The sequence below is a fragment of the Lutjanus erythropterus genome, chromosome 15 (genome assembly GCF_056507025.1).
Source record: "Lutjanus erythropterus isolate fLutEry1 chromosome 15, fLutEry1.hap2, whole genome shotgun sequence".
NCBI lineage: Eukaryota > Metazoa > Chordata > Actinopteri > Lutjaniformes > Lutjanidae > Lutjanus > Lutjanus erythropterus.
The window spans coordinates 27,147,308-27,168,539 of NC_139331.1; the positions used below are offsets into that span (position 1 = coordinate 27,147,308).

Here is a 21,232-nt window from a genome sequence, read left to right on the forward strand (position 1 = left end):
AGCCAATAGTGTTTTTAATTTGTTACATGGCTTTGTTAAATACTCAATTCTGATATTCTTATGGCATTCTAAGGTCTGTTTTTTCTGTATAGCAGGTCATTGCTATAAATAACAGATGGTTGCTATGAAGAACAGACAGTTGCTGTGGACACAGTTCTGATAATAAATTCTCGAGGAGCAATAACATTATTTTAAAATTATTAAAATACTTTTAAAATTAATATTTTGTATCTAATTATTGCTATTATTTTTTTTAAAGTAGCCATGTGATAAGCAGGATAATGTACAATAAGTGGGTCATTATTGTGGAAAAAAAACCCCTTCAGAGTGATTGAAGACCTGCACCACCCTGTCTGGGCTTATTTTGCAATAATGATCTGCTCACCCTTACATACAGAATATAGAATATATACATGAACGCACATTTTTTGCAAAGATCCTTCAAAAATATACATAAAGGTTATTGTCTAAAATTATATCAGGGCACTGAAACAGAAGCAGTAGTTTTAATAATTATAAATTACTATAAATAAAAAACAAAGACAGCAAAATATGTATATTTATCAAACCTGAAATAAGAAGAAGGATCAAATATACCTAAAATGCTGTATAAAAAAGCTAACAAATAATAATCAGCAATATGTTAAAAAAAAAGTGCTCATATTGGTGCACATCGGATGACATATATATAGTCAATATAGGGCTGATAACATGGTTGACAACCAATACATTGGTCAGACTCTGCAATTTGAACCCACATCTGTGCTTCAAAGCTTATGGCGTTATAAATGTTGCTTGACTCACTAAAAGGGATGTATCCAACATAAAAAAACCCACATCAAAGCAGTGTTACGAAGGGAAATGCTGCCCTAGTGTCATTTAATGTGTATAATGTGACATGCATGACTCATTTGTGTGGTAGATGATATGCTGTGTTGCTTTTAAATGTGTTACCATGAGATGAAGTGTGTATATGTCATGACTATGATATAATGCATGTGCACATAACATGTAGCATGAACATGTGTCTTTGTGTGTCAGAGAGGCCAAGCAGAGCGCTCAGAGGAAGCATTCCCATGGATCCCCTCTGGTGTCCATTGCTGAGAGAGAGGAGACTGAAAGCCGAGAAGGCCTTGAGCCTGATGCAGCTGAACGCACCACTGACTCACCAAACAGTACACCAGACAAAATAGAGGTACAAACTGTAGAAATTAGTGTCCACCGGGGCACACAGTTGATGTATACTGCCAGCATGTGTGAATTTATTTATATATATTGATTGAATATAGATATAGAACCTAAATTAATTATGGTTGCCCTTAGCCATGTATTTAAAGGAGAAATCTGTAATATATATATTGTAATACATCATAAAAAGACTTAGAGATTAAGGAAACGTGCCAAATTGAAATACTTGCTTCTCTGACAACAACCCTAGAGCTGTGGTATCTCCCTTTTAAATCTCTAATCTTGGCCTGTTTTTGTATTCCCGTTTCAATTTAATTAGAGTGAAAATTAATGCTGAGCGTCCGCTGAATAAGTTAGTGTCTGTTTGAGAAATAGGTGTAACTTTTTTGAACTGTTAAGTTGAACAATATGCTAGTGGAGTCTGAGACTGACTGAGAACTAACAGTTATAAACAGCTGTTCAGTTACGATGGAGGACTTATCGTCCCTCTTTTTTTTTTTGTTTTACAATGTTACGCATGTCTTCTGCTCCTGCAGGCTTCGTGCGGCCTGCCTGAGCCTCCTCATGTCTGGGGAGAAGGGGGTAGGAAGCTCGCTTCAACTATAGATTGTATATTTAATAGGATTTCCACCTATTTAACATACCGTCTATGGCTCCAACTCACTATTTGGACGGCTGTATGCAGTTGCTACATATTGCTCCTTTAAATAGCTATGAAGATTTTTGAACCCCAGCGTCATGTCACATGTCCAAAAACCAAGATAGCAGCAGCTGCCCACAAAATTTTGTTGCCTGTTGTTGTTATTTCCTCACTTCATTTTTTCCCCTCTGTCTATGCTGTAAGTATGCAGTTGAAGGCTCATCAGAGTGGCTCTGTGTGTCAGTGACAACAAGGCTGCCATCCCCCAGTCTCAAAGTCACTTCTGTTGTCTCCCAGCCAGGCCACTACTGACCAGGGGCACATCTGCACTAAAGAGAGAACCAGCAAGGGAAGGGAGATGAGGGGGGAGGCAGCAGAAGCAGCAGCAGCGGCAGCAGACAGATGAGGATAGAAACAAAGATAGAGAGGAATCATGAGGGGGGTTAACTGTACCGAATAAGAAAGGAGGGAGGCTGAAAAATGGAAAGACAGTTGGACAGGGAGAGATGAAAGCAGTGCAGGAAACAGAGGGAGATGGGAAAAGAGAATCTCTGGTGTGTGGTGGTGGCAAACGGGGCGCGTGGGTTTCAAACAGGGAGAGGTCGTGTACTGCGCTGATGAAAAAAGCAGTGCAATTAGATGGTGAGCCATCAGTGTCTGCGTCTCCTGGGGGGTTCATTATTACACTTCACTCCTAGCATACAGAGAAAAAATAGAGTTCATATTAATCGCCCTCTTGTGTAACTGTGACCAGTTATAGAGCGGTTAGGCTAGGGCAGTATGGACACGCTAATTTGATGTGTCGTTTGATGTGTGTGCGCACACGCACTCATTTAGATTGGTTTGTGTATTTGTCATATGTGTGCCACATTTTTACTTGGTGTTTGTTCCTGCTCTTCGCAAGCACGTGGTGGGTCACATGCTGAGGGGACTGTACATCAAGCGAGAACGGGCTCTTGCTATTTTGACCCCTCTGTCTGTTTCTGTCAGCCCTGGCCAACAGTATCAACTTTTGTGCCTGGCTCCTAGAATAGAAGAAGGTGGTGTCACATGGTGTCCCTAATACCCTCAATGGCTCACTCACTCAACAGTAGTGTGGGTTAAAGAATTAGAGTCTGGTGTAACTGCACTGTTTTAACCTCAAATATGCTTGGAATGTGGTTAATCACTAAATCACCAACTCAACTTGCTTTGGTTGGGGGCCACTTTGGCAGGAGGCCAGTTAGTAAACAAATGTGAATAATAAGGTTATTTATCAAATAAAATGAGTAAACATTAGAGGGTCAGTTATGTTTTTTTTTAAATTCTCATATTCATATTAACTGGCTTATTAACTTAAATTAAAGGAGCAATATGTAGCAATTTCACATCCAAAAATGAGTACTGCCAAATAGTTAGTTGGAGCCATGGACTGTATATTAAATAGGTTGAAATCCTATTCAGAATATAGTCTGTGGTTGAAGTGAGTTGTCCCCCCCTCCTCTCCTCCCTAGGAAGCTCAGGCAGGCTGCAGAAACACGGCAGAAGCGCAAGACGAGCGCAATGTCTGTTTATAACTGTCAGTTGTCTGAGCCTGTTATCCTGAAAACAAAAAGCCCACTTCAAGGAAAATACACACTCTGGAGTTGACTTTCTGTTTCACTGCCCGCTAGACTCCGTTAATATGTTGCTCAATTTAATCTTTATAAACATCTACTCCTTGTGAAAGATGATTAATGATTTCTTATGGCTCATAAACAGACACTTACTCATTCAGCAAACATTTGGCATTACTTTGATCTCTAACTACAAGCTATTCTGAAGTCCCAGCGAGGGGGTGGGAAAAAATAATTTGGCATCGATCAGTCAGTTTTTTAGTGTACATAATTTGCCTCTGTATTGGAAAATTAGTACGTACAAAGTACTGTGATAGTAGGTTAAAAATGAATTCATAACTTTTTAAATAGTTGTGTATTCCAGTAGTAAGTTTTGGTTGTCACAAAATCCAAAGGCACACCTGGACTTGCATCACAGCCCATCAGTCTGACTCGGCACACCATTTGGGAACCACAGGTTTACACAACATTAAACAGCTGGAACCTCTTCCATCATGCAAACACTGAAATATATGAATAATTTATAAACGTAAATCATAAACATAAACTTCTTCTACCGGAGACAGGATGAAGAGCAAATTCAAGCTCTTTCGATATGAAATGCACACTTATTTCTGTGTAACTTTGGCTTCTCTTTAGCTCTCTGTTTTCAGCGCGGTCTGTTTTGAGGAAATGAAGAAGAGACACAGGAAAGGGAGGGGGGAACGCTTGTTTTGTGTGAGCAAGGCAACAGGCGTCCAGCAAGAGCAGTGCAGGCAGGGGCAGGGGTAGAGAGGAAACAGAGAAAAGGTACAGCGGCACTTCATTGATGCCAAAAATGAAACATATGCGCGTCCTGATGAGATGTATCGATACGCTACTGCTGTGCCAGTTTTTTTCCGACTCATTCAGTTTCTCACAGATACAAGCCATCTGATCTGATGCACTCGTGTCTTACACATTAAAGCCCGATGTATTGGATGCATGAATGAATCATTACAACCCTATATAGGTATTAACAGTTAATCAAAGTTTCTTTAAAATCGCAGTATGACCTATTGTAATTTTCAAATCACAGGTGCAATATTTCTTAAAGGTGAAATGTTTGCCAAAATACCATTTTAAATCCTAAAAGCCTATCACACAAACATCAGCCTTCTCTATCACTAACCTAAGTCATCCCATCATACAAAACTGCCATATATGTCCCTCCTTCCTGGGAAAAAAACAGTCCGTCAACTTATTTTTATTGTGAATTGGAAAATGGTCAGAGGGGCTGCAAGTAGAGTATCACTGCCCTACATGGTTTCAGTTTACTTGTGCCAGAAAATTGTACTCTCCAAAGTCCAATCTGGGCTCTGAGATCAATGCATTCCCTTGTGCCTGTGAAGTGTGAATAGCCACAAAGAATTTTTTAACTTTTCATGTTATTTTTCATGTATGAAATGGGGGACACTTCAGGGAAAAATGTGAAATATGGAAAGAGTCTCTTGGAGAGCGGAGACTTAAGTCTGGCTGTGTAAAATAAAGCCCCATGAAGTGTGGGATTAAAGAAATGCGCCCTCTCCCATCCATCAACCCAAGACTGCAATTTGATCAGAGAAAATACAGCTTTCTCCTCAGAAAGGAGCTGCTTAAAATCTTGGGAGCCTTGTGTGCAAGATCTATCAGTTTCACCATCCTTTGACTATACACAGGTAAGCTATCTAATAAAATGGCATGCTGTGGGTAGACAGGACATATCATGCCTTAGAGCTTGTTTTACACACACATTACTTTTTTTTGTTGCTAGAGTGGTAGAGATGAGATCAAGTGTTGCCTCCCGATCACAATGGCTTTTTCCATCTGTCTGGATCTCTGGGTACTTATTCAAATAAGTGGTGACTCACACTCACAGACACACACACTCACTCTGACTCAATAGAGTCTTGGCCGGGGTTGCTTTGAAGTTACACGACACAAAGCCATAATTCTTATTCAGAGCTGAGTAAACTGTTGGATACTCACCAGGATTTTTACTCGAGGGTGCATTACTTGAAACACTTACGCTAGTTGATACAGGTGTACCCATCCTTGCATTTGAATCTAGCTTTGTTGTCAAAGCAGCTGTGACCACATCGTCTCCTGTCTTGCTCAGACAGAGGAAAATGTTATTTGAAGGATTTGATAATGACTCATTAGCTATATTTCTTTATTGTGTTGGGCAGACGAGCATGAAATCAGAGCTGTTGAGTAATTCCCCTCCAAGAGAAATAACATGCTAACTAACATAATAACTCCTCATCTGTCACTGACAGTCCAAGTAAATTAGAGCTGGTGTTCCCTGGTGGTGTTTTTAGCAGGAGGGGAGCAGCCCTTGTCACATTAAACCGTGTCTTGTGTCCTGTGGTGTTCGGCGAGAGTGGCACAACACCACAGCTGGCATGGAATCACTAGAGGGTGGAGGCGTATCTCTGGCAGTGTTACTCTATCAGCAACTCACTGTTCATGCCTCTCTAACTCTCTCTCTGTCCCTTTAGGTTACTGCAGAGGACAGGAAGAAGGACGATGATGACATCTCCAATGGTAAAAGCTGTTTCTTTGCAATGCTGTACCCCTCATTCATGTTGAAAATAATCTGCACTAAACACATCAGTGATACTGACATATTTTCCCAAAACTAATAGGACCTTTTTAGTAACTCTAAAATGAAATTACAGCTTATAACAGAGATTTTATGTGAATGTTTTCTCGGATTCAGAGTGTAAACAACTTTTAATGTACCAGGCTAATAAATTTAGACTAATTGATAATTTAAAGCTACTACCAGGGATTTTAACTGGATATAAAGCCATCTCAGTTTAATAGTGATGCTTCCATATGACTCACGTAAGCAAACAAGACCATCTGTGAGAAGATTGGCTGTTTCTGTATAGTTAACTTAGTTAAGTTCTTAAAGGCTACCACTGGGTCAGATTCTCCTTGAAATCAGATGAAACAAGCCTGTGTTTACATTTTCCCAGCCAAAGTCACAGTGAGTAGTATGTTAGCCAATTAAAAAGACGCAGGAATACGTTTTTATTTAGATGCTTTTATTCTTGAAGGTATATTTTTGGTTATTATAGTGAAAACCCTCCAGCTTTCGCTCACAGGGGCCTCCAAATTCAACAAAATATGAAAGTTCCTTGCAGTAGCTTTAATGATTCTCTCATTTGAAGAGTATTCTTTATTCTGGTGACAGCAGCGGCTTGTTGCACATATCTCCAACAGGTTATTAATTATTTATGACAATTTGGCAGCTCCAATATAGACAACAGTTCAGTGCAGCATTTTAGAATATTACTAGATCATCAAATCAGGTCTCTTCAACAGTTTTGCTTTCAAGTCTCACAGCATAGAGACAGCTCTTGTCTCAGCTTGTTTGTATTATATAATAATTAATTAATTAAATTTATTTAATTTAATTAATTTTTGGCATAAACAGGACAGAATTTTGGACAACTGCTCATAATTCTGGACTGTCCTGAATTTTTCAGGATGTCCGGTCACGCTAATTGAAGGTCTTCATTACTGGTTGATCTGAACAGCATCTGTGCAGCGTAGTCCAATTAATGTGATTAGAAGTATTTGCTTCTCTCGCCTCCACTCCCTCCATCTTTCTCTCCATGCTTCCATCAGTTGGCCAAGACGCTTTGAAGAAGATGGGACTGAAATTATGCGTTATGACAACCAGCCAATTCCCTGCCTTCTCTCTGCCCCCGTTTAGTTGCTTAGTAACACCTGCAGTTTGAGTTAGCAGACCACCATTGCTCAGCAGCAGAGACGCTGGCCCTCGCCGCCTCAGCCTTCTGATCAGACTTCTCGCTTTGAGAAGAGCTTGGGGGCAGAGCAACTGTGTGTACATGTGTGAGTGTGTGTGCATGTGTGTGTTTTTTTTTGGGTGGAGAGTGTGTCTGTGTGCATATGTCTATGACTTTGCTCTGCATGCATTGAGTTAGTGGGAGTCGGTGAGTGGGAGTATGGATGTGCATGTGCGCTTACACTATGCCATTATGTGGGAGTTTGGCCAATTTGGCTCACTGTGTTTCAGATAATGATTTGAGTCTAGGATAACTTGCTATGAGTCACAAGAGGAAAGGCATTTTGTTACTCACAGCAATTTGAAATGGGAGATTTCACAGGCAGTTCTATATCTATTTGGTATTAAGCGTAGCATGAAAAGCACCAGACACCTTGGATGCTCCTCAGCTTGATAAAAACGTGTTTTTGTATTGATATTCTTCTAAATTGTATTAGCAATAATGAATAAAGTCCTTTGCTTTTTGATCCATCTCTCAGCTAGGCAGCTGTGTACTGCAAACCTGCTACCATACGCTGAGTAACCCAACAAAAATGTTTAGAAATGCATTAACACTTTATTTAATGTACCTATATTCACCACTCACTCGTTGCTTTATAGTATGCATATTAGTGGCACATTGGCTCTTTATCAGTCAATTTAAATCTCTGTTAATGCTTTATTGTGTATGACCAGGATTCTACAACAACTTGGCCATAAGGTGGTCCAAAGAACTAACTAAATTCAATCTTTCTACCTCAGAATATCTTCTTAATTCAATTTAACTATATTTCAGACACATAGGTCCACATAAGTATAAAAACAATAAAGTGGCTAATTCACTTGCAGTTTAACACTTATTAACCCACACAAATTCCTTATTCTAAAGTTGCCTTCTCTTCACACTTAGTAAATTTATTGTACTATTACAATTGTATACATTGAGTGTTTTTTAGTGTGTAAATGATCACACAGATATGCAACCATATCCCCTTCATACAGTATATTATCATACTGTATAAATATAAACTCTTGGCAATATTTTATTTCCCTGTGGGATTTATGTTTCTAAATGGAACCTGTCCCTGAGAAATAGAATATTGACAAGTGTCAGCATTTATATAAGGATAATAGTACTATATCAATAAGCAGCAAGTAGGAGGTTATTGAAGGAAAACTCTTGCAGAACATTGCAGGCATTAATAAATGCTTTAGAATAAATAGCCAATATGCAACTAATATGCATGCTAATAAGCAACTACTTAATGGTGAATATGTGTACCTTAATTTAAAGTGCTACCATAAATACATTTATAATCATGAATTGATCCGCCCTAAAGCGTGGAATTTGAACCTTCCTTCCAGATCGTCCCAAAAGTGCAATGGAGGAACCCGTACCTGAGGAACCCTCAGCTCCTGTCAAACCCATTCTGCAGGAGACCTGGATGGACCTAGATGACTTTGCTAAATGCTTTCAGTGAGGCACATGTGCACACACACAGATATATACTCATGCACTGCAACCATACTGCAGAAATAGATAAACATAGAGGGGCCTAAAAACTTCATCAAGAAATGCTTTTATGTCTAAGCAAAAAAATAATTTGTATTTTCTTCCAGGGCTCTCTTGGTGTTCCATAAACCACAGATGTACCCACATCATATCCAGAAGTCTTATTTTAAGGTACAGTATGTATCACCAACTGATCTAGTGACTAATTTCTGCATGTTCAATCAGTGCTGGTACTTTGTAAGCTCTCCAATTATTTCTACACATGATTCCATGTGTTTGTGCTTTCACAGATTAATGCTATTAGCAATGGATATATTGTTATTAATTTAGTTTTTGATGTCTGCAGAGCACTGTCTTGTCCAAATCTGCAACAAGCACCAACTGTACTGGATCATCTACACACTCTCTTACTGCCGGATCCCTCCCTGTGACATCTGCTGTAGCAAGCTCTGAAGTACACACATACAAATACACACATGCATGTGCACTAAGAACTGCACACGAGTACATACAATACTTTAACATGTGTGATTAATGATGAATAATGGTAACTTCAATTTGGACTTTTCTTGTAAACAAACAAAAGTTATGTTTATATTCAGTGTTGGTCACCAAAATGTATTGTGTATCCTTTAGTTCTAACAAATGTGTGGAGAGCCCTCACATTTGCAAAGAATAGATTTGTTTACAGTCACGTTTACTAGCTTGCCGTCTCTTCTACACTGCCTGTGATGGTGCCTACAGGCCAATGGTAATGAAAAAAACTACCATGAAAACAAGGAAAGACAACAGAGATATCCAGAAAAACATGACAAGAAGATACTTTTAATTGACAAGAACAGTCTTAAGGGAGAGTTCAGATTTTTTTGAAGATGCTTCAGCATCTACTGCAGACAATACACTGAATACACTATCGATAAGTACCTAATACAAACTCTCATCAAATAATCTGAGCTATCCCTTTAACCTAATGCCCAGTCTCAGTACAGTTTTCTGGAACTTTCATTCATATCTCATACTTCATAAGGAGGTGGAGTTTGCTCAGTTGTCATGGAGATGGCTCAGTAGTCATGTATGAAACTTAGGTCACATGATAAGTAGGCAGGATGTGTTCAGGGATGAAGAGAAACATCCTTGGCAGCAGATGTTAGCAGCCTTTCAAGTAGCTAGTAAGTGGACGTTGAGAGTTCAGTTGAGCTGTTTTTGTAAAAACTACTATTTCCAAGGCCAAAAATGAACCAGGTTTGCTGACATTTAGTGGAGGTCTGTTTCTCTGACTACACAGAGGAAGGCTATGTGAACAGGTCATTTATCTGAGGACCAAAAGATCCATTGGCCTCTTGAGGAGTCAGCAAGTGACCCTTCCTAAGTCCTGAGCCTATTTGCTAGGCTCATCTATGTTGAAAAGACAAACTCATTTTGAAGATGGTTAAAAAATGATGCTGCGGGACACATCTTAACTTGGCTAATGTTAGCAATATGCTAGTTAACCAGCAATCCAATCAGTTCACATCAGTAGTTAGATTGCTAATTAGCTAGTGTTGCTCTGTAGCACAATGGTATTTAACTAGCTAGCTAATGTTGCCTACACCAGTTGTTAGGTACCAACATGATGATTGATAGCTAATTTTAGCAATACACTAGCAAACTAGTCTACATCAGTCATTAGGTAGTTAGTTAATTAGTGTTTTGCTCAGTAGAAAAACAGGGGTTGAACCCTTAATGTGCAGAATACTCATGAGATTTATGTGTTTCTTTCTTGTCACTTTGTTCAAACGAATTGTATTTTATAATGTGACAACACTGTGGTTAAAATCTGGGTAGTTTTAGGCTCACAAACCACTTGGTTAGGGTTCAGGGAACATCATGGTTTGAGTTTAAACAATAGCTCTTACAAGATCTTTCGCGAGTCAGGGGTTCCCTTCAAGACATGTCCCAAAATAGTAGCTAACTAAGCTACATCAGTCCTTGGCTAGCTAGTTACATCTGATTGCTAATGTCAGCCAAACAGGAGCTAGCTGGTCTACATTAATCGATAGGTAGCTAGTTAGCTAACATTATGCTAAAATTAGCAAAGCAAACTATATACTAGATTTGATTATGTATAGCAAGGTTTTGCAGGATACCTAGCTTGCTCAAGTGTTATTGGAGCACAGAGCAAAAAGGGGCGGGGTTAGGAAGGGTTGACTCTATGGATATCTAGTGATTGCAAGCTATGCAAAGCTTTGTAAGTAATGAGGAGGATCTTTAAATAATTTTCAAATTTAACCATGATCTGCTTCACTGTGGCCAAAACAACAGAAAATTAAGCCAAATTTGGTGTTTTTGTTAAAAGTGGTCCTTACTTGTGCTTGCTGTTAGCGCTCCTCTACCTGTTTTCAGGGAGTAATGAATCTGTTAAGTTCTCAAAGTGCCCTGACTGTATAATATGCATCCCAATATACTCACCTCTGTTGTTGTCTGAAAGTGGCTGTGTGTGTGTGTGTGTGTGTGTGTGTGTGTGTGTGTGTGTGTGTGTGTGTGTGTGTGTGTGTGTGTGTGTGTGTGCATGTGTGCGTGTGTAGTGCAGGCTTTTGTCTGACTTTCTGTGCAACTGTGTGTGTGTGTGTTTGCATGTCTGTGTGTATAGACTGCTGAGTCTACTTGTCATTCTGAGCACTGTGCATCCTCTCCCTCTTCTCTTCTTCTCTATCTGTCTTCTCTGTCCCTCTCTTTGTCTCCTGCTTTGTCTTTTTCTCTGTCTTCCTTGCCAACTGCTTTTTCATCAGTTCGCAAATTTCACCTTCTTGGCCTCTCCTATTCAGGTGTCACTGTTAATGCATCTTTAACTCACTCAGCTCTTTTCTATATCTTCTTATTTCCTTGACTTACTTACCTTTCCCCCCCTTCTTTCCCTCTTTCCTTCTGTATTTTCCTGCAGCTTCTCTCCTGCTAAGCCACCCTTCTATCAGTTTATCCATCATCCCTCCCTACGGCTTTCTGCTCTTCCTCTCTTTCACTTGTTCCTTTCCTTGTCTGCTTTCTTACTGATAACTAAGACCTGTGTGTGTGTGTGTGTGTGTGTGTGTGTGTGTGTGTGTGTGCGTGTGTCCCCAGTGTGAAGAGGTGAGAGGCACTCACTACCTGTGTGTGGACAGCCTACAACCTTCCCAGATCCTCATCAGTTTCTCTGCTCTGCTTCTCTGGGGAGATACAAATGAGGAGAGTAAGGATTTATCTACACACACACTCACACACACACTCACACACACACATGCACACACGCACGCACACACACACCTCGGATACAAAAAGGATTTTCTGACAGTGCAAGTAATGTAAAGAGCTTGAATCAAAACTCCACTCTAATTCTCCATTAGATTTGTAACATTATATTGAATACAGTGATATTGCATTAAAAATGTATTTATACCATACCAGACTGTGATGATATCTACCGCAATATTTCATTGTTATCTTATTTTATTATTTTATTTTATTAAAGTCATGACAGTCAGTCAAGACTGTCTCTGACTGCTGCTTTGTTTTTGTTTTGCGATTGTACATACATAATTCAAACATTTATTGCCAAAGACAGTTCAGGCTATTTTGCACATATTTAGGTCATGGCTGGGTAATTTTATTAAAGAAGGAAAGCAGAAGAACTTTTAGTTAAAAAGAAAAACAACTTTTACACAAACAGATGCTGTACACATCAGATTTATTATGTAAATGAGCAATATGTAACTATTGCCTGTCTAAAAATGAGTACTGCATGACAAATAGGGTGCTGAAGCCATAAACTGTATATAAAATAGGTTGAAGTCCTATAGTTGAAGTGAGCTGTTTTTTTTTGGTATTGTTATATTCCTACTCTGTATCTAAGTATGCACCAACCATGCACTTTATTTAGGATATACAGTGTATGTAAACATTTACAAAATGTATGTTTAAACATTTTGTTTATGTTACCTACTGTATTTGTGTATTTTTGACTTTGTTATGTGACCAGTATACATTTTGTCTCCCCTCTTTCACACCTCACAGAAAAGGAAATGTCAGCAGCATGTGGGTCTGCACTGCTCATTGCCCAGCCATACTCCTGGAAAAGCCTGCAGTCTCAGCTGCCAGTTCTCACCATCAAGACCACCTCCTCAAAGGCAGCCAGGCTTAACTTACCCCCAGGGTAGGACAGCATTGATGAATACTGAGAACTAAGCACTGTATTGGTCATAATTAAAAGCCTAGATACATAAGCAGATGCAGACTAGAACATCACAAATCTGTGTTCCTAGACTCTGCAACGTATGTTTATCTTAATCAGAATAACCAGCTGCTACTACCACAGTAGTAGTATTCGTCCTTTACTACGCTGTTCCATATTTGACATGGTAGTATGAATTGACATTTTTTGATTAATTAAATATTGTGCACCATACTAGGAAAAAGCTTTACTTGTGACCAGTCTAATCTCATCAGGGGTTTTCTGACTTACAATTTTTGTAAGTCCATTTCCAGGTCCATTTGTCCATTCAGAAGTTACATTTTCAAAACCATTCACACAGGCCTAAACCAACAGGCCATTTGTTGCCATATTTTGTTTGCAAAATGCTCTAACACTAACAAAAAATTAAAAACATGCCACAAAAGCAAATGCTTCCATCAAACAACACAACCCGTGGTAAAATTAATATTTTCTTTCCATCAGGCATTACACATTGGACAACAAAATACAACTGTCGTGTGAACTTGTTCAACCTTAATTTGTACATATACCTGTTTACATAGGTATAGTACTGTGTGTGCCAACATAGATAAGCAAAAGTATCACAGCATGAAAGTCCAAGATTATAATCATTTGTTGGAGACCTCTCTCTTGACTGAAAATCTTCCGATTGAGCATGCATTTTGTTTTTGTTTTTTGTCAGTGTGCAGTACAATAACAGACAGACAGAAGCTTACAAAATGCACAAGGAGAACATATCAGCAAGGGATTTTGTGAAGGGGAATCTTAAATATATTTTTATATTAGCTGGCAAAAATCCTCTTGACGTGTGCTTGTGGTTAACTGATGAGAGAAGGTGAAATGAGTGGTTGGTAAACAAGTTTCAGCTCTTGTTTTTTAGCTGTGTCATTGTACACAGAGCAGTGTCACAGCATGGCAGGCTGTAAACTGAGTCTCAGGTGCTCAGGTGACACACTGTCAGCCACTTCACCAAAGTACACCGGTGGAGCATGCAGGCCAGATGATGTTTGCTTGTTTACTTGTGCTAATTTTGCTCAAATAGCTAAAGTTAATGTCTGACAACATTATGGAAAGTGAGCACAATTTTTTTAAAGAGCAAGATTAGTTTTGTTTAATCATAAACAGCTGTTGCCAAACTGCACAGACTCCCTTGGCAACACTGTAATTTCAACAGCTTCATTCAGACTCGAGAGAAACAAAATAAAACTCACCAAAAATGTCTTGGTGTGTCTTTCCACTGTTCCAACAATCACTAGCTCATTTGGTCAAAATAAATCCTTAATTCACATCTTGAGGGAGTGCAGAGCGTGCAGGGCAGGTAACACTGAACAGCAGCTGCTCCACAGTGTGCTGATTTTCTAGCTGAACTACAGGAGGACAGACACTTACTTTCTCCGACTGTGTAAAAGTCTGATGTTTTCACATCACAGGTAACGAAAAGACATTAAAAAAAGAATTGTCCAGCCCTACTCTGTACCTGCACTTGTTAAGATGTCATATTGAAATGCTCTTATAAATAGAGACAGAGACATTTTCTAAAACCTTTCTTCATTAATTTAATTCTTGTGTGCAGATCTTTCTGTGTCCATGAACTGTTGTTGACATGTAAGACTTACAGTACAACGAGCACCTACGCTAGACAAATTCAGGCATTCATTATGCTACAGCTTTTACTGCATCCTTTCTTCACCAAAGTGCCAATAAAGAATTTCGAGCAAAATCAGAAATACTGGAGTTGTGTGAAGGAGTTTCATACAGGTCCAAGACAAACTGTAATACTCATCTTGTGAAATGAATGCTGTGATTCCCTGGTGCCTTTTTCATATTTCATGTATATGTATCTAAACAACATGTCATCCCATCTCACAGTTCTTCACATTATTTTTCCACTGTCACACTTAACACCTCATAACATTAAATTACCCTAAGCGCTCGTCAGCACGGCTCTAATGCTGCTAAGGTTAAACCTTTAATTCTGATCATGAGAAACTGTTTCAAAAATGTATGCTTTTTTTTCTTTTTGCACGGCACCTGTGGGAACTCTTGATGAAAGGAAGTGTTTCACTACAGCTATGCAGAGATCTACTTAAAGCCATCGTAAAGTGAGCAGAGGATATCTGCCTACCTCAAATGCTCTGAAAAGCAGTAAAAAGCATCTGTCCTAGTCTCTATTAATGGGTGCTACTTGGCCTAGAAGCAGAGGGCCTAGTTTCTGGGGTCAGGTGCAGGTATGCAGCAGTGCAATTACCACTGAGCCATAATCACACACATAGCACTCAACTTATTATGGCCATACGCCCGATAGTACCATCTCACCAGATATGTCCAGGCTTTTGGGCATTTTAGAACCACTTTCTTTCTCTTCATTTGTGCCTGTCAGTGTATGTTGTACACTGTGTGTTATTTTCTTGAGTCTCTCCACTGACCTTGCATGCTTTCTTCTTTATCATACAAACATCTGTCTTGTGCAGATCTTTCTTTCCCTCTCCCTTTTCACGTGTTTTCCTCTTTTCTTCTCTCCCATACTCCTGACTCTCTTTTCTCTCTCACCCATCCATTTCCCTTTTGTATGCCGTCCTCTTCTTCTACAGCACTCGCCTCGTCCATCTAGTTAGGCCGTGATGGCTGAATTATGTAAAGCTAATGGGGCCAAGGGAGTGGGGTTCCACTGCCTCATGCCTGCCTGATCGGGTCCTGTGAACTCAGCTCGGCTCTTGGCAGACAGGACATTAGGCTACAGCACTTTGACTGTTTGACCCACTCAGTCTTCCTTGCCTCAAACATAGAATCACTAGAAAGGGATTTCATTCAAGCATTCAAGGATTCAATTTACTGTCATTTTAGAACAAGGGTTGTACAATGAAATTAGAGTTGTACGTCCTTCACAAAACACAACATGCACACAGATAATTAATTAAATTCAGAATGAAACAGGGTAAAAATATATTATCCACTCTCCTCTTCTCTTCCTGCAGTGGCAGTGTGTCCAAATGATCTGACATGTTCAGAAGATGCTAACTGCATTTGTTGATTGTCTTGGAGTCAGCTAATTAGAACCCCTTTAATGTTCCAAGTGTTTTATCTTGAACCCAATGAGAGGGTTATTCTGAGAACCCTCTTTGTATTCCAAGAGTTTTATCCAGAACCCACCCAAGGGTTCTACTGAGAAACCTTGTATATTTCAGGGGTTCTATCTAATACCCTCTCAGTGGGTTTTTCCAAGAACAATTTATATTTGATGGAGTGCTTGATGAAAGACTTCTTCAAGGATCTCCACAGTCTTTGAAGAACTCCTCCTTTCATCCTTTTGATAAAAAGGGTCCTTTTCTTTTTTGAACCCTTAGTCTTACAGAGGGCTCCTAACAAGCAAACGGTCTGGAGTACAACATTAGCGTTTTAGGAAGAACCCTTTTGGAACCCTTATATCTGAGAGTGTAAGAAGGACACTTTGCATCTTTGCAAAGGGTCATAAGTCAAAAAAACAGGAACGCCCTTTATAGTATAATTGACAGTGTGTAGTAAACCTGATTTATGTGTTCACGTTTTCAAAATGCTGTCTCTCCCCTCCAGGCGGCATGTCTTGTCCTTGCATGCGAAGGCAGCGGTGGGTTACCACGTTCACCTGTGCAGCACGACACCTTTCATCTTTGGGGCTGAAGAAACCATCATGTCACAGCTTAACAAGGTGACCAAGGGCCTTAGATATCAGTTGACAATCAGCTGGCATTGATAGTAACTTCACACATGAAGTCTTTGTGGATTTGAGAGGTCATTTCATGTTTTTTTGCCGAATGAGAAATGTGCTTTTAAATTGCTGTTTTCTTCATCTGTGGATGGACTTTTCCAGCTGCAGGACCCATCGCAATTAAAGGGAAAGATTATATGACATTTTCCATGCTCCCTCATTTTTCTTTTATTTAAATACACAAAGACCAACCAAGATACGGACACCTTCAACATACCATCCTACCCTTTTCTGTCTTCTGTTGCTTCAGGATATGCATATTGCTTTCATTTCCTTGTTAGCCTGCAAGTCACTTCCTCACTCATACTAAAAGGCTCTGAGAGGGGCACGCACTGAGTGAAAAATACTGTGGTGACGTAACACATAAACTAGAAAGGATGTGAATACATCTACTAAGGCTGCACACTCTTCTAATTCTTTTTTTACAAAGAAAATATCTTGATATTTTTAATCTGGATATGTGTTAGAACAAAGGAAGCTTGGAACAATAAATATCTGTTGGATCAGAGACAAAAGAAATAACACAAAACACAAAAACAGAACAGAATACAACCTGTTCATTCTCTAAATCGTGACAAGTACAGAACAGAGCTTGGTTGAACAGAGATGGACAGGATTGTTGCAACGTCCTTCCTGTTTTTGAATGGGAATTATTCTAGCTTCACATCATTTTCTGACATCCATTGCTCATTTTCTACTTTCTTACTTTCTAAGCTGATGCTTGTGTTGCTGAATCATTGTTCCAAAACGTTCAAACGTCCAAAAGTGAGAAACAATGGGTGCAATGGTAGGCTTGTGTATGTGAGATGTGAGAAAAACAAGAGAAATAAAATGCCTTTATCTTGTCTGTCACCTACAATCCAGCACAGCTTTTATACGCAAATTTACTGTAACAACCCCAACTCACGAAAATCTATCAGCATAGTGGGCGTTCAGCTTGTCTGTTTTGTTTTGGTTGCATTCTGCTTAATTTGTTGAACAAAATTGAAATGCTTCCCCGCTGTTCCTATTTTAAACAGGAGAGCGCTCGTTTCACTGAGCAGGCCTCGTCCATCTTCAGGGCCCTGTCCAGAGTGGTGTCTTCCTTTAGTGATGAGGAGGAACAGGCAGCAGCCAGAAGAGCACTCGAAGAGGCTCACCACCCCCAAAACATGAACACAACCCTGGAAGAACACCACAAGGTAGCTTGTTTACCAGGGCTGTGTATCTCACTGTCTGAGACGGATTCGATTCATATCTCGATACATGTTAAACGATACGATATATTATATACAGAAACTTTTAAATGGCCAACGATTGAGTTCGATCCGATTCAGCCCTTTCACGATACGATGCAGTGCATGAATCTTTATATTTTGATTCAATTAATGGTACACTGGTAGAGTACTACTAGTTGCAAAAAGAAATCCTGATGGTTTAACTAAATACAGTAACAGTAGAGACAAAGAGCAGGGGACATTATAGTGGTATTAACATCTTATTATGAGTCTCATGTGTAAATGAGCCTAAATAAGAATCTGTGAACAAACTTTAGAACTGTTTAAAATAGTATTATTTTTGCAGTAAGATGAAAACAACAATTTTACAATTCAAGAGGAACAAAATTCAAGACAGAACAAAAATTTTGTTGTCTCTTGCCCGTGGGGCACACCACAGAAAATTGAGCAATTTTACCATGTAGAAAATGTGAGCTGTTGGTCTACCACTTACTCGATTGATTAGTTTCTTTTTGTTACTGTGTGACTTTAGCGTTTTTAAAAGGTTGGTTCAGATTCACAGAAGCCCAAAATCTGAAATTTCTCACAATATGTCTGTAGAGCCTGAAAGGTCTTTGTCAGTCTGTTTATTTTGATTGCTGGAAAGTGGCCTTAACAAAAGGAAGATAATACACACTGACCTTTGCGGTTATTGAATAGCAATAAATGTAGATGTGGAGTCTACACAATTACCCGCCTACTTGAAGAACAGAAGGGTTTGTTGCCTTCAATTGTGATTTATTTATGAGGGTGCAAATCACAATAGATGGACTCACACACTCAACGCTCACATGCGGATACACACATAGCACACAGCTGCTAACATATCTCCCTTATGCATGTTTGCCGTACTTATTGTGTATGTATTGTGTGTGTGTGTACAGGTGTTTAACAATGCAGTTTACCACATGCTGTGTGAGGCACTGGGCAGGAGGTTGACAGCAGAAGAGCGATTTGCTGCACTGGCCCTCACAGCTGACCCTTCAGTCTTGGCCACTGACCACAAAGAACACTTAAGTAAGTGCCATTAGTGTGTTTTGTACAATGTCTATCTACATATGTTTGTGAATATATGCCAAAAACATCTAATATTGAGTAATACAGCTGTAACACAGTTGAAGTGATTTACAGGTTCCTCATTAAACTGTCTCTTGGTACCATATCTTCATTCCCCCTTTAAAGTGTGTACAGTGACAAAAATCAGTGGATTAATACACAATAATACGCATATGATTTCTGAATCACACAAATTCATTTAAAGAAGAAATCTGATATATATATTTACTGTAATAAGTTGTAAAATGACCATGATATGTCATCGGAAATTTAAAAAGCATGTTAAGTTGAACTTGTCACTATTCAGACAACAAAGCTACAGCTGCAGTGTCCTTTGAAATTTCCATTCCAGTTCAAATTAATGTTGTACGTTCACTGAATGAGTAAACGTTTGTTAATGAGTCATAAGAAATAATGAATAATCCGTTAGGAGGAGTAGATGTTTAAAACGATAAAATTGAGCAATATGTTGGAGTCAGGCAGGCACTGAACTTGAGAGTGCGTTTTTTCAGAGCAATGTGCTTTTATTTGCAGGCTTACAGACTTAGCTTCACATTGACGGACGACTGACAGTTATGAACAGCTGATCGCTCTCACAGTGTGGGGCTCGACTCTTGTCATTGTCAGATTACAATGTTGTGCTCGTCTTGCACTCCTGCAGTGTTCCTGCAGCCTGCCTGAGCTCCCTTGAGCCTGGAGAGGAGGGAGCAGGGAGGAACAACTTGCTTCAACCATAGATCATACATTCTAAGGATTTCAATCAATTTATTATACCGTCCAACTCAGTATTTGAAGTGCAGTACTCACATAGTGCTTCATTAATTCAAAATAATTTCCTACTATTTTTACTACTAATTCTCATTCTTATACTATATTTAACAATATTCATAGTTCAGTTCTTGATATTAACTTGCAGCGTTCTGCTGTTACTATCCAAAGTGGATGCAGAGTCACAGGCTCCAGAAAGTTGGAGAGACAGAGTGCCAACAGACAGGGAGATCAAGGTAGTCACCACTCTGCAGGCTGGGCTCAAAGGGCACTTGGTGCGAGAGATTGTTAATGCCTCGAAACCAGGTACACCATCCATGCACACATAAGAAAATGCGTTCAAGTATCATAGTTAGGTTTTATGCTTCCTTTGAATAGTCACAAATACAAAGTTTTGATTAGGCAGTCTTAAATTCTGCTTTCTTCTTTAATGCTATATGTTTGAAAGACACACGGCGACTGGGAAGCCAAATTAGGGGACAAAATGATAGCCTAAAAAATAGTGTGTTTCATGTGTAGATTATTATTTAGTATCCAAACACACACATGCAGGCGCACACACGCACACACACACACAAAAAAAACACCTTCTGCTTCTTACATTCACTGGTTGATTTAGCCCGATGGCATATATTGAGCCTGTGAGCAGAGGCACAAATATGTATTGATGAGACTGCCACTCTTACTAATACACCCTGACAGATGAGGAGTGGCCACAGAGGGGATACACACACATGTAAGAAACACACATGCACACAACATTCTTGCATCAACAGCCGAACCTTTCAATATTTACAGCAAGTGAAAGATGGAGAAGATAAGACGCCGACACACTGGACAGTTTATTGGAAAAATTAAACATTAAATATTGAGACAGAGCTGAGCAGCATTTCTTTAAAGCCTCTGTAAACCCAAAGTCTTCTAACTGTGTAATTTGGGGTCTTATGTACATAATAGTAGGCATATAAAAAGTGAAATCAGATTTAATCCAAAATCGAAGTATTGTCATCAAGGTTTTTGTACATTTTCCTGTATTAGGTTTGAATTGGGCGTCGTTGTGCTCTGGGATTTATTATGAAAGCTACGCAATTAATTCCACAAACCAATGATAAAAAATCCATGTCACTTGCCATTTGGGTGCAACAAAACTGTACTCCTACTACTTCAGCTGCTCTCTGAGTCTGAGCCAACTCAACAAAGGGGAGCTGACACCATTATATCACTCTTTTAACACAAACAGTGAATTAAGTTGGCCGAAAGCAATGTCGGTTTAAGTATATGCTTCATCTAGAACATTTTCCCTGCGTTACTTTGCTGTTTTACCAACAGGGAACTAAAGCTGCTGTCTGTACTCTCTTTACAGCCACAAAAACACAAAACTACATTGAAAAATTCTCCATTGAAGTCCTTTGCCCTCACAGGGCATTGGAGTTGCTGGTTTACCGCTGCC

The 21,232-nt window shown here is 39.3% G+C and overlaps 1 protein-coding gene across 1 annotated transcript in view; it reads left to right on the top strand.

The window, feature by feature from the left end:
* The window catches only part of adgb (androglobin), a 67,611-nt gene that overhangs the window by 20,803 nt on the left and 25,576 nt on the right, over positions 1-21,232 (top strand). The window contains exons 12-22 of the mRNA XM_084738097.1: positions 1,042-1,195; positions 5,922-5,967; positions 8,585-8,696; positions 8,840-8,903; positions 9,079-9,186; positions 11,829-11,937; positions 12,759-12,897; positions 16,528-16,642; positions 17,722-17,883; positions 18,843-18,981; positions 19,954-20,088. Coding sequence (XP_084594223.1) covers positions 1,042-1,195; positions 5,922-5,967; positions 8,585-8,696; positions 8,840-8,903; positions 9,079-9,186; positions 11,829-11,937; positions 12,759-12,897; positions 16,528-16,642; positions 17,722-17,883; positions 18,843-18,981; positions 19,954-20,088 — 1,283 coding nt within the window. The remainder of the gene's footprint in view (positions 1-1,041; positions 1,196-5,921; positions 5,968-8,584; positions 8,697-8,839; positions 8,904-9,078; positions 9,187-11,828; positions 11,938-12,758; positions 12,898-16,527; positions 16,643-17,721; positions 17,884-18,842; positions 18,982-19,953; positions 20,089-21,232) is intronic.